Source organism: Equus quagga, chromosome 2, assembly GCF_021613505.1.
Source record: "Equus quagga isolate Etosha38 chromosome 2, UCLA_HA_Equagga_1.0, whole genome shotgun sequence".
Taxonomy (NCBI): Eukaryota; Metazoa; Chordata; class Mammalia; order Perissodactyla; family Equidae; genus Equus; species Equus quagga.
In genome coordinates, this window is record NC_060268.1 from 101,834,368 (window position 1) to 101,848,012 (window position 13,645).

Here is a 13,645-nt window from a genome sequence, read left to right on the forward strand (position 1 = left end):
GGGTAGCAGTTCGTTCTCCTGAAAATGGATAAATAAATGAAAAGAGACAAGCATCTACGCTGCCTTTCCTCCGTGAACTAACTGTTCCACTGGGCAACCAAATAGTACATGAAGGGCAGTGTCTCTTTACAAAATTTATCCGGCTGATAAATGAAAGAGAAATGATAGAATTAGAATATTCCCATTTTCCACCCCCCAATGAAGTGATGAAAGTAAGCGTTGAACATCATCTCTGTCAACATCTCAGAAAAGAGACACAGCCAGACATCATGTGCCCCTGGTGAGCTAGCACATTGACACCTACAGTCTCATCAAAAATCTTGATCCTGGGGCCGGCCCACTGGCGCAGTGGCTAAGTTCGCATGTGCCACTTCAGCGGCCCAGGGTTCGCCAGTTCGGATCCCAGGTGCGGACACGGTACCGCTTACCAAGCCATGCTGTGGTAGGCATCCCACATATAAAGTAGAGGAAGATGGGGAGGGATGTTAGCTCAGGGCCAGTCTTCCTCAGCCAAAAGAGGAGGATTGGCAGTAGTTAGCTCAGGGCTAATCTTCCTAAAAAACAAACAAACAAAAAAAACTTGATCCTGAGTGTGATCCAGCCTCTGAACCCAGTTGTCCACGTGCAGGAAATGTGGAGAACAGAGGGATGTGTTGAACTGCGCTGTGTGAATGCAATCTGCAAGGTCCAGACTCAAGAACTCGACAGGGTACATGGCTCAGGTTCTTCCAGGAATATAAGGGAAAGAGATGGAGACGAAACCTGCAGATTAACAGAGACTTGCAAGACATCAACAAAATAAGCAAGACTAATCTATAGCGTCTAGAGAGGCACATTTGGATGATTAAAAACTATAAAGAAACTCGAGAGTAATTACTGTTAAAGTCAGGACAGCGGGCACTTTTGGAAGGAGAGAAGTGGTTGAGATCTGAATGAGGCCCGGGGAGAGTATTCTGGGGCGGCTGGAAAAGTACAGTTTCTTGGCCTGGATAGTAGTTATAAGGGTGTTGATTTTATAATAATTCACTAAGCTTCACATTTGTTTTGCGTCATTTTCTGTATATTGGAGATCTGATTCAAATCAAGACCTTGTAACTCCAACGCTCAAGGCTACATACAGCCCGCAGAGGCGGAGGGGGCCGCTTGTCACTGCCGTGCTTGGGAATGCGTCCCCGGCGACCGTGCAAGGGACTCACTGAAGGGGGCGCTGCAGGCACGCTGGGACCGAGGAAAGAAGTGCAATTCCCCGACCTGGCTCCAGGGATGCCCAGAGGCCTCCCTCTCCCGTGCAACTCGAACTGGAGAGCCAGGGAGGAGGCGCGAGGACAGGAGCCCCCGTGGCCACCGTGTTCCGGGGCGCAGCGGCCGCAGAGCCGGCAGCCAGCCCCGCCGGGCCAGCCAGGTGCGCGCTCGCAGGGAGCCGAAGCGGGGCCACAGGGATGCGGGCCGGGGGACAGGCGGACAGCCCGGCGCGCCCCGAGCCGCTCCGGCACCACGGCCCGGAGGAGGCGGGCCCCGTGCGGCTGGCGGGCTGCCGGGCTGCACGTGGCACGGTGGCTCCTTTGGTCCTACCGACCCTGTCGCCTGCAGATCCCGGCTCTCAGGCGCCAAAGCCTGAGCGGACTCCCAGCTGGTCTCCGGAGCGGTGAGCGCCAGATTGGGGTCGGCCCCGCTGCCCCCAGGCATCAAGGTCCCCCAAGGCCGGGCCAGGGCTGGTGGCGCGGGCACAGAGGAGGTTGGAATTGTGCCAGAGGGGCTCCGCTAGGGATCTCGGGGAGTGTAAGGGGCGGCTTGGCTCACCATCCCTTTGCTAAACGCCCACTTCGCGGATTGGGCGCGCGAGGCCGCGGGCGAGACAGGGACCCGAAGTGCCAGCGCCCCCGCCGTCCCCAGGGAGGAAGCGGGGCGGAGAGAGCGCCCGGGAGGAGGCATCTATGCGGGGATGCGTCACTCCACTACCCACTTACCCAACCAGGTGACACTGCGAACCCTGGCCCTGCCCGCCACCGCCCACCCCCAGGGCTGGCCAGCTGCCAGGAGAGGACAGCCCAGGACGGAGGTCAGGCACGGGGCCTCAGGCCGCCCACTGCGGTGGCGGCGCGCCCCTCCCTGGGTCTCCGATTCCGCGCCCCAGTGATGGGAGCGAAGCGGAGGCGTCTGGGCTGGCTGGGGTCAGCGACACGGTTTCCTCGGCGATCCATCCCGTAGAGATGCGCCCGGACCGGCGCTGGGCGTGGGGTCCACCAAAGACCGTCTCCTGCCCTCCCTCGGATCCTGGATGGGTTTGAGGTGGCCTCGGGGCAGAGGGCGGGTCGGGCCTGCTCAGTGCCGGCCAGAGGGAGGCAGGACGCAGCAGTGGCCCTGCCCAGCGAAGTGTCCTAGAAAATGAGCAGGCCGGACCCGGCGCTCTCCCACCCCACCCCCGACGTCCTCCGAGCCGCATCCTTCCCCTCCTCCCGCTTGCACCTCTGTCCTCAACTTTCTTCTGTGCCCTTCCCCAAAGGACGTCTCTCCAGTCCCAGGACTGCGGCGCCCGGCCCCCCGGCCGCCTCCGGAGCTCTCCTCCCATCACCGCCTGGCTGAGGCGGCTGGGACACGTCTACTTATAATGTGCCAGGTGGTGACAAGTGCCTGGAGAACAGGTCAGTCAGGGTAAGGGGCGGGGACAGGTGTCCTGGTTGGAGCAGGCCTCCACCCAGTGACGGTAGTGAGTGTCGGAGCGTTCTCCTCGTTTGTCCGTTTCTACCTTGTGAATGTTGGACCATGTATCTTTCTATTCCAAATAGGAAGAGAAAATATTTCAAAATAAACAACAATAAAGAAGACGGTCGGGGGTCATCAGTACATAAAATATAATTTATGTAAAAATGCAGCAAAACTTTATTTCTTTATAAAACTTTATTTCAAGGCTGGAAGACATCCCAAGTGGTTATCGAGGTTACTCTGATTAGGGGAGCCAGATTAGAAGGAGAGGGGGTCAGTGGGACTCCAGCTTTATCTCTGTGGTTTTTATTTTTACTAATATATATATATATATATTAGAGATTGTTTGTGAACCTGAGTATTTATATTCAATACAGAAACCTGAAGAAAAAAAGAAAAAGGCATTTATCCTGGAGAGGAATCCCTGAGATCTGTGGGCATCTGTCACACCCACAGGTGCTTTAAGGAAAGGAAAGGGGCCTGGGCGGAACCCTTCTGGTGAGTGGCAGCTTCGGTGACTGGGAGAGCCCAGGTGCTGGCAGGTGCCTTCTGAAGAGAGAAGAGTGGGGGCCGTAGGTGGAGCAGAAGTGACAGAGGACATGGGAGTCGTGGCAATGGCTGGACTGCTGGCCGGGGACCGATGCACACGTGCTCCTGAGCACTAGTAACCACCGCTGAGATGTGTCCTGACTTCTCATGTGGTCCCCATCCCTAAGGGACCTGAGAGGGTCACTGTCGTGTGCAGCCTGAGAGGATGCAAGGAGCATGGCTCTGCAGGTCGAGTGAAGAGCGGGACAAGGGCTCCTGAGGACCAGAGTGTGAGCCCAAAGACAGTCCGTTCTGTCACAGTTTGGGTCGCTTGTAGGCTGAGAGGAGGGATAAGTTTGAGAGGCAATGAAAACAAAGCACGTGGGCCCTTGAATGTCAAGGTGAGATGTTCAGACTTCCAGAACGGGTGGTGCCGTGGCCGTGCAGGAGCCGTTTCAGCGCTGGGCTGCAGACTGATGCGACTAGAAGCTGGGGAAGGTGGTTTGCCTCAGGGCGAGCCGAGACGGGTTTGGCCCCAACACAAGAGCCCCAGTGGAACGTGAGATGCACCTGAATGAGGCGGTGGGGATGGAAAAGCGGGGCAGGGTGACAGGTGCTGTGGAGGCTTGTGCTGTGGGTGCTGATGTGGGAGGAGATATGGGTCAGGCCTGTTGAATCATGTGGAGAAGCCCACACAGGCTACTAGGAGGGCGGAAAGGGGTGTTTTGTGTGAAGGCGGAAATGAAGCAGAGCCGGGCCTCCCGGGAGCAAGGCCAGGATCTGGGAATCATTCAAATGGGAGGAGGCTTCACTTGGCTTATGCGTGGGGTCCGTGTCTCTCCTTTCTGTCCATCTCCCCTGTGCTCCCTGGTTCTAGGGTTCTGCTCCCTGTGACTCCCTCTTGCAGTGGTCCGGGTTGCCATGGCACCGCTTCTGATCCCTCATCTCTGTGGCCTGGAAGTTCCCATGCTCCACGCTTCTGAACACAATTTAGGGTCTTGACGTTGGAATTCTTGGTCGGCATTGGGCCACACCTGCTTGTGCCTACTCCTGGGTGAGGTCACCCGGGTTGCCCTTCCCTGAGCTTTGGCAAAGCAGATAAGGTCAGAAGTTGAATAACATATCTAGTAGATAAGCTGAAGAGAAGCAATCCAAGGCCACAGAGGGACAATCCATTCTTCCTGGAAAATGTTGCTTCAGTTCTTAGGAAAACTCAATATTGAAAGAGGTTTGTTTTTCCCAAACTGACTATTTGAGAGTGAATGTAATTTTAAACAAAACCCCAATAGGGTCTTTTTTTTTTTTTGAGGAAGATTAGCCCTGAGCTAACTGCTGCCAATCCTTCTCTTTTTGCTGAGGAAGACTGGCCCTGAGCTAACATCCATGCCCATCTTCCTCTTCTTTATACGTGGGACGCCTGCCACAACATGGCTTTGGCCAAGTGGTGCCGTGTCTGCACCCAGGATCCGAACCGGCGAACCTGGAGCCGCCGAGAACCGGAACGTGCAAAATTAACCGCTGCGCCACTGGGCCGGCCCCCCAATAGGGTGTTTTTAAGGAACTTGACAAGCAGGTTCTGAAATTTATTTGGAAAATCAAAGGCTTAAGAAGAGTCAAGTGGCCGAGACATGGGGAGGAAGAGAATGAAGGACCCGGTTTACTGGGTATCAACATTTGTTATAAGTCTACTGCAATTAAAACAGTGCGGTGTTTGCAAAAGGATAGATAATAGACAAATGGGACAGGATAGATTGCCCAGAAGCAGCCTCAGAAGACTGTGAAACCGTGGTGTGTGACAACAGTGGTGTTGAAGACTGTGTTAGTTTTCTGTTGCTACTGCAAGAAATCACCACAGACTGAGTGGCTTAAGGCAACAGAAATTTATCATCACACAGTTCAGGAGGTCAGAACTCTGCAACATGTCCACAGGGCTGTGCTCCATTTGGAGGGTCCTGGGAAGAACGCATTTTCTGCCTTTTCCGGCTTCCAGAGGCTGCCTCCGTGCCTTGGCTCATGACCCTGTCCTGGATTGTCACAGTGCGTCACTCCAGTCTCTGCTTCTGTCCGTACATCTCTCTGACTCTGAGTCTACTCCTGCCTGTCATGGGGACCTTTCTGATTACATGGGGCTCACCCAGGTAATCCAAAATAATCTCCCCACGATCCTTAACCTGACCATACCTGCAGGTTCTCTGTTGCCATATAAGGTAACATATTCACGGGTTCCAGCGACTAGGAAGTGGACATCTTTGGGGAGCTGTTTTGCAAACTACCAGAAAGACCAACAGGGAAGGGACAGAAATTGTGCTGGCACAATTGGTTATTCACATGGAAAAAATGAAATTTGCAACAATAAAATCAATTCCAAACAGATCAAACACTCAAATGTGGAAAGCAAAGTTTGATACTTTTAGAAGATAATACGGGAGAATGTCTTATCGACTTAGATAGAGAAGGACTTATTAAACAATATTAAAGTTCTAATTGTAAAAGATTAATAAATGCAGCTACATGAAAATTAAGAATTTCTGTTTGTTAGAGGACACTGTAAAGAAAAGGAAAAGTCAGGCCACACACTGGGAGAAGATATTCACAACATACAGAACTAAAAAAGGAATAGTATTGAGAGCAAAGAAATAACTATAACAGTCAATAAGGAAAAAGTAAACAACCCAATAGAATAATGGGCAGGGGCCGGCCTGGTGGCACAGCAGTTAAGTGCGCACGTTCCACTTTGGTGGCCCAGGGTTCATTGCTTCGGATCCCAGGTGCAGACCTATGCACCACTTGTCAAACCACGCTGTGGCAAGCGTCCCACATATAAAGTAGAGGAAGATGGGCACGGATGTTAGCTCAGGGCCAGTCTTCCTCAGCAAAAAGAGAAGGATTGGTGGCAGAGGTTAGCTCAGGGCTAATCTTCCTCAAAAAAAAAGAAAAAAGAAAAATGGGCAAAAGACCAGTGGTCCATAAATAGGCTCCAGCTCATCAGTAAGGAGGGAAATGGAAGTTTAGATGACAATGAGATGCCATTTTATACCCACCAATTAGAGAAAATCTTAAAACCTGATAGTTCAAAATGTCAGAGGGGAACATGGGGTAATGGGGGCACCTTTAACTGCAGGTGAGAGTATAAATTGGTACAACCACTTTGAAAAACAATTTGACAGTATTTTGTAAAACTGAATGTGTACATTTCCCATGAGCTGGATATTCCACTCCTAGGTATATATCCTAGAGAAACTCTTCCACAGGCGCATAAGGAGATATTTGCAAGATGGGTCGTAACAGCATTCTTTGAAAGTTTTTAAAGAAATCTGAGAACAACCTCTATTGCCCTGGCTGTGCTAATGCATAAATAAATTGTGAAGAATTCATACTATGGAATATTATGCAGCTGTGAATGTGGATGAGCCACAACCACATGCAGCAATCAAGATGAACCTTTGAAACACAAAGTAAATGAAAAAAAAACAATGCCTCAGAAGACAGCACACTTATAAGACACTATTTTCATAAATCTCAAAAACAAGCAAAACTGAGCAATGTATTCAGAGATATATTCATATTAGGTAACACTATTTTTGAAAGCATGAGAATGATAAAAGTCAAGGCAGGAGTTATCTCTGAGGGTATAGCAAGGTGGGAGTAGCTGGCTTAAGGAGGGGCATGCCGCTCCCAAGTAGGGGTCATGTTCTAGATCTAAAGTTTGGGGTAGGTTTGCAGGTATTTATTTTATTTTCATTATAACTTATGTATACATTGTATTTTTAAAAAGATAAGTCCCAGAGGCCAGCCCAGGGCCGAGTGGTTAAGTTCATGAGCTCCACTTCAGCAGCCCAGGGTTCCACCAGTTCAGATCCTGGGTGCGGACATGGCACCACTCATCAAGCCATGCTGAGGCAGCAGCCCACATGCCACAACTAGAAGGACGCACAACTATGTACTGGGGGGTTTGGAGAGAAGGAAAAAAAAGGAAGATTGGCAACAGATGTTAGCTCAGAGCAAATCTTTAAAAAAACTAAAAATGAAATTATAAGTCCTGGGATCAGCCTGGTGGTGTAGTGGTTAGGTTTGCGTGCTCTGCTTCAGCGGCCTGCAGTTTGCAGGTTCAGATCCCGGGTGCAGACCTACACCTGCTCGTCAAGCCATGCTGTGGTGGCATCCCACATACAAAATGGAGGAGGCTTTGGCAGATATGTTAGCTCAGGGCAATCTTCCTCAAGCAAAAAGAGGAAGGTAGGCAACAGAGGCTAGCTCCTGGCCAATCTTCCTCACAAAAAAAAATAAAAGAGGTAAGTCTTGGTTCATTAAAATTAAGTACTTACATTAAGCAAAAGACATCATTAATATGCAAGCCAGTGACTGGGAGAATAGATTCATAGCACATATGTCTATACAAAGAAGACCTACATATCGATAAGAAAAGGACAAACAATTAAGAAAGGGGCAAAAGACTTGAACAGGCACTTCATAAAGAGGATGTCTAAATGGCCAATAAGCACATGGAAAGAGCTCCACCTCATCACTTGTAGGGGAAATGCAAATTAAAACCTCAGTGGATGCCACTGCCTATGAGACAGGGCAGCTAAACTGTGAAAGACTGACAAGATTACGTGCTGACAAGGATATGGAGCACCCAGAAGTGTCCTTAATTGCCAGAGAGAAAGTAAATCGGTTTACCCACTTCGAAAAACTGTTAGACATTATCCACTAAGGTTAGACATAGGCCCAACCCTGTGATCCAGCAGGTTCAATCCTGGATATTTACCCAAGAGAAATGAAGGCGTGTGTCCACAAAACGTGTGTACAAGAATGTGCGTCACAGCTTTATTGATAATAGCCCCAAACCGGAAAAAACCTACGCATTTGTCAACGAGGTCAGTAAATTGTGGCATATTCATACAATACGGAAGAAATTACACACGCAACAATGTGTATGAATCTCAGACATCACGTTGAGCAAAAGAAGTCAGACACACACATGCTGTGTAATTCCATACAGCTGAAGTCCAAGGATGGGGTTCGTTAATCTATAATGGGAGAAGTCAGGATATTGGTTACCTCGTGGTGCCTAGGAAGTTGTACACGGGAACCTTCTGGGAGGATGGAAGTGTTCTAGATCTCCGTCTGGTGTAGACGTATGCGAGTTTTTATCGCATTGTACAATTAAGATTTGTGTGTTCTATTCTATATAGGTTATACTCTGAAAACAGGAGAGACCTCCAGCATCTCCTTTCGGCCAGATTTCTCCTCTCCAGCGTGCCCTGTATAAGAATTCTGGAACCCTTGACATTTTGCCTGAGGAAAGCCACTTGAATCCCAGTGAACAAACACAGCAGAGAAACTGAGTCTTATTAGGAAGCACAAAATGGCTCACACGAGGAACAGGAAACCCGCTGACACAGTTGGGAGGAATGTGTTTTGTTGATGGAATGGAGATAAGTAGAAGAGGAAGGCTGACTGCCTCCCAAATTCGTTTGTTTATTCAACAGGTACTTTTTGACTTTCTGCCACATTGCAGGCGTTGTGCAAAGTTCTCCTCTAAGGATCAGGCCATCGTATTTACCTCTCAGCACAGAACTAGCTTGATCTTCCCCTTCGTGGGGACTCTGTTTCCCTCTGTACCTTCCTCCCTGTGTCACCCTCTTCTCTGTGGACCTTTTCTGTCTCATGAGGTTAGCTGGCTTGGATTCAACCTTGGCCCATGAATCTATGAATCTTTCCAGCTTAGGCTCTTTCTAATAAACGTCTGTCTCAGTCAGCTATAGCCATGTAACAACGTACACCAAAACTTAGTCACTTAGGACAACAGTCACCTTGTCAGTCATGCGTCTGTGAGTTGGGCATCGGAGTAGGGCGCAGTGGACAGTTTCTCCTCCTCATGGTGTCATCTGGGGCGGCTCAGCTAGGGCTGCCCTCTTAGCAATGCCAGCTCATTAGGAATTACTTCAACACATCATCTCCTTTTCCATTGTGCTCTCCTAAAAACTTTCAGATGATGGCCGCCATGGTTCCTAAAACCAACATAAATGATGCTAAACCAGGGCCGGGAGCTTTGCACCAGCATCAGGGGTCCTCTGTGTTTCTAAGAAGCCATGCAGAGATGTTGTCCATTCTACGCTTAGGAGACTAAGGCTGGTCTTAAAATGTTTTATTTTCTTTGTTTTAAGAAAGGAAGGAAAACTTCATCTTGAGTAAACCCCAGGTTGGACAGTTAAGTCAGTCCCTTCTCTTCTCCCTGTCCCCCACTACAGCCTGAGTGAGGATTTGTTGCTCGGGCTAGATCTTCCTGAAACCAAAGCATCAGTACAAATGTAGGTGGAGCAAAACAACTAAATGTCAAAGACGGCACAGATAATATACATCAATCACCCTTCCGACCCAGAAGACTATTTCAGGAAACACCCACGCAGCTCAGACAGGAAATCCCTGTGGCCTTCAGAGGCAACAGATGCAGGGAGCATGGCTGTCACAGGACAGGCTTGGAGAAGTGGGTCACAGCACTGCCTTAGCACTTGTCTGCTCCCTGTGGTCCTGGCCTTCTCTAGGCCACAGCTCCCACGTCTATCAGTGGGACACTTGATGGTGATGCACAAGGATGCACAAAGATTGTGCGCACAAAGCCCCTAGCACGGTACACAGCACCTGGCAGGTGCTCAGGAGATGTTGGCCTCTATTGGTCCCAACTACTGGAGCAGCCCAGCCCTGCAGAGAGCTGGCCATGTCTACCCACTTTATCAACCATGATGGAACCAGGCCCTGGTTCCTAGGGCCGTGCCCATTGGCATTGCCCCCTGCAAAGGAGTTGTTCATTTTTCTGCCACCCAGGGCCGTACACACCTGTGGCTCGCCCCATTTGTACATCACTGTCAAGTCGTTTTACCAAGTAGAAGATTTGATTAAAACGCTGTCATATTGACTTGATGTGTCGAAGATATTCACATGCTCTATCATAAATAACTCAACTTCCAGGCAAGTCCTAAAGTAAATCTTTTTTTTTTTAAACTTCACACTGCCTTGACAATTATTTGAGTTGGTTTGTTCACACCTTATGAACTCTTCCAGCATAGACCTGCACCCCCAAGAACTGAAACTTCAGCTCTTCTGGAAGTATCTAAAAGTTGAAGGCTCTGCCAGGCCTATCTTGGGGCTCAGCAAAAGTTAGCAGTTTATATTAAAACATCCCTCAGAATGGCATCCTAGCTTGGAGAGGCAGGATGAGGTAATAGTTGGGAAGAAAAACAGGTGCTTAAAAAAGATGGTTTACTCTACTCCATTTTGGTTTCTGTTGTGTGTGATTTTGCTATGTCACTTCTAAAACCCTAAAAATAAACGTTGTATTTAATATTAGTCCACTTAAACTATTTCTGGCTGGACACGGTAGATTGTGCAGAAATCCACGCTTGCCATTTCAGAAACTGTTCGTTGATCTAAAGGTTAAAGGCGGAAGTAGTTTCTGTAGGGTCCGGGATATATATATATATATATATATACTGACTGCTCAGTCCAGGTGAGCTCTTTTTATGAAAATATGCTTCGTTTTCCCCTCTGATGACAGCAACAGAAAACAGAAAAATTTGGAGTAGCAACGCGTGCTCAAGTAATGTCTGATTATTGTTTTATTTTCCACACTATGTTCTACAGCTAGAGTCCTGACGACTATAGCACTGAAACCCTGAAAGTTTATTTTTTATTATTTCAGTTTAGTCACCCAAAATTACTTAATGCTTCAGGTGGCCAGTCATGCAAGAATTCACGCTTGAGTACTTCAGAGACTGTCCCATGGTCTAAAGGTTCAACTCAGGATGTGGTTTCCACTCTGAAACAGGTCCCAGCTGCCACTCACTTTACTTTTATAATTTATTTTATGTCTTTCAAAGTTACATGCGCCTTAAAAAGTCAAAAGCTTTACAGTGGGAAAGCTCACCATGAAAAGCATCGGTCCCCTTGCCTCTTCTGTGAAGCACCCCACTCACCATTGCCCAGAAGCCCCACTTCTAGCTCCTTCAGTGTTTCTTCTGCCTGCTACCTCTATATTTCTGAACAATATGCTTATACTGCTATTTCTGGATTTTTCCATTGCCTGGCTACCCTGGAAGGCTAAGATTTCCCTCTGCTATCTCCTCCCCACCCCACATACTTAGCTTCCCAACAGAGCTGTATCACAAGTCTTGGTGAAATCACTATTTAGTATTAAATATTCGTTATTACAACTATGTATATACTGTACCATGATGCCATTTCTAGTGCAACTTTCTGTTACCACTAAGTTAATAATTTGCTGATTTTTCTCAGTACCTATCCCTAATTCATCCTAAATTGCCAACTGACGTGGAAATTGCTTCTCAAAACATTCAAACCCATAAGGACGCCTCTCAGCTTCATTTCGTCTTGCCTTTCTCCCTCCTGGGGTCCTCCTGCTTCTAATTACTGTCTTCCTTAGAACTTTTGATGGTTTCTTTCTCGCTATAAGAAATCCGAATTTATTTTAGAAATTGGTAGAGATAAAAATTAAAAGGTATTTTAGGCTAGTTTCCTCAGGACCCTGAGCATTCAGACATGAGTAAATCCTGCTTCCTGCCCCAGCAAACTCGGCCTGGACGGGGAAACCTACAAAACAGAAAGATGCGAGGACACTTACAGACGCTGGGGATACGATGAGAGGTCACCCCAGGGAGGACAGCATGGGGTGCTGGGACCCTGCCTGCCTGCCTTTGGAATCAGGCAGACCCGGGTTTGAATCCTGATTCTGCCCCTTGTGGGACCTCAGCAGCCAACCTAACCCCCAGGACGTCAGTTTATTTCTCTGTGAAATACAGATTCCACTCACCCTTCAGGACGGTGCATAGAGCATATGAGAGAAGAGGGGAGAGCTCTTACACCACGCTAGACCCTTGAAATGACAGTGCCCTTCCGACTCAACTGCCACAGTGACAGAAGCACTCTCCAAATACAATGCTAAGGCCACTTACCTTAGGATTTGTGCCACTCATATGGCAAATGTCTTCCAAAAAATCACCGTCAATTTTTTGTACTTTTACAGTTTTGTAACTATGGGAGTAAAAAGTTCAATTTTACTGGAAGGTAATAACTTCATTCCAGTTCGTGCCCATCTCAGAGCTCGACTCAAGTCCTGCATGGCAGAAACTCCTCATAGCGGTTGTGAGAAGCAACGCCCCAGTGAAAATTCTGATGTTTCGTATTGTAAGAGAAGGATATGCTTTCATTCAGCCATCACTTGGTAATACTTGAAAGCTAAAGGGACAGTTTGAAAAGGGTGACAACCTCAGCTGGGCTCTTCACCACCTGAGGGGCTCAGGCTGCTCACCCTCCTGCTTTTCCTCCCAAAGTCTTGACTGTTTGTCAGCAGAGGATGGTCACGTTCTCGTCACATCTTTGCACGGAGTCATTTTGAGTCACCTCCCAGCTCCTGAAGTTTTAAAACACTTTGAACGCCTTCAACGGTTTGGAAATCGATCCTGTTTTCAGTGGTATTCGCTCTTTCCCAGGGTGGTTTTAGCGGCTCAAGACATTCAGTAAAAGGAGCTGAGAACCATTCCCAAGTTTGCATTAATCTATTCAAATGATGCTTGTTGAAATATGCACCGCCTGTTAACCCCTCAAGAGCTCCTAGTTACAGATAGCATGTTAATTATATTCTCCACCTGCCACTGACAATATATAAGGATAATCTGCTCCCACAAAGGTCGTTTCCACTGAGCTATTAGGACTTTATTAACTAAGTTAAGCGTGGTTTGCTGGGACACTGTTGAATGTAACCAGATCATTATTTGTGCAGCTCGATAAGTAGCACCCTCTGCAGACAGCTACGGAGTAGCAATGCCAGTAATACCAACTGTGTCTTCATTTGATTTTCTGTCCTTTTAAATTTATGGAATGAATAAATATGTTCTATTTTTAAACCCAAACTAGGGGCCAGCCTGGTGGCATAGTGGTTAAGTTCACACATTCCGCTTCGGCAGCCCAGGGTTCGCAGGTTCAGATCCCGGGCGGGGACCTACACACCGCTTATCAAGCCATGCAGTGGTGGCATCCCACATACAAAGTAGAGGAAGACTGGCCCAGGTGGTAGCTCAGCAACAATCTTCCTCACCAAACAAAACAACCAAATCAATACAGATTAAATCAAGTTTGCCTTGACATCTCCCCTCATCTCATCTTCCCCCAGAAATAATCATTGTCATCAGTTTGTATGTAGCCTTTCGGAATTTTGCTATCTATGCACTCACAAGCATATGTAGATATTATGTAAATATATACTTTAGCTGATTAGGATACACTGTACATATTATTATGCAACGTAAATTTCCACCTTAACAATGTGACTTGGAGCTCTTGTCAGTACAAGAACAATGTCTGACATTTCAGCAGGTCTCCTGTCCGAGCACATCCA

General features: G+C 48.0%; 1 protein-coding gene across 1 annotated transcript; it reads left to right on the top strand.

Annotated features, from left to right (window-relative positions):
- The first annotated feature begins 463 nt into the window (after window positions 1-463).
- Window positions 464-13,222, top strand: LOC124236466 (collagen alpha-1(I) chain-like). The gene is made up of 2 exons (XM_046655476.1): window positions 464-2,642; window positions 8,427-13,222. Exon 1 carries the CDS (start codon window positions 1,165-1,167, stop codon window positions 2,206-2,208), a length of 1,044 nt encoding a protein of 347 aa, XP_046511432.1. The 5' UTR covers window positions 464-1,164; the 3' UTR covers window positions 2,209-2,642; window positions 8,427-13,222.
- The last annotated feature ends 423 nt before the right edge of the window (window positions 13,223-13,645 follow it).

Coding starts and splice junctions, on each gene's coding strand:
- LOC124236466 (XM_046655476.1), top strand. CDS start 1,165: ATGCGTCCCCGGCGACCGTGCAAGGGACTCACTGAAGGGGGCGCTGCA.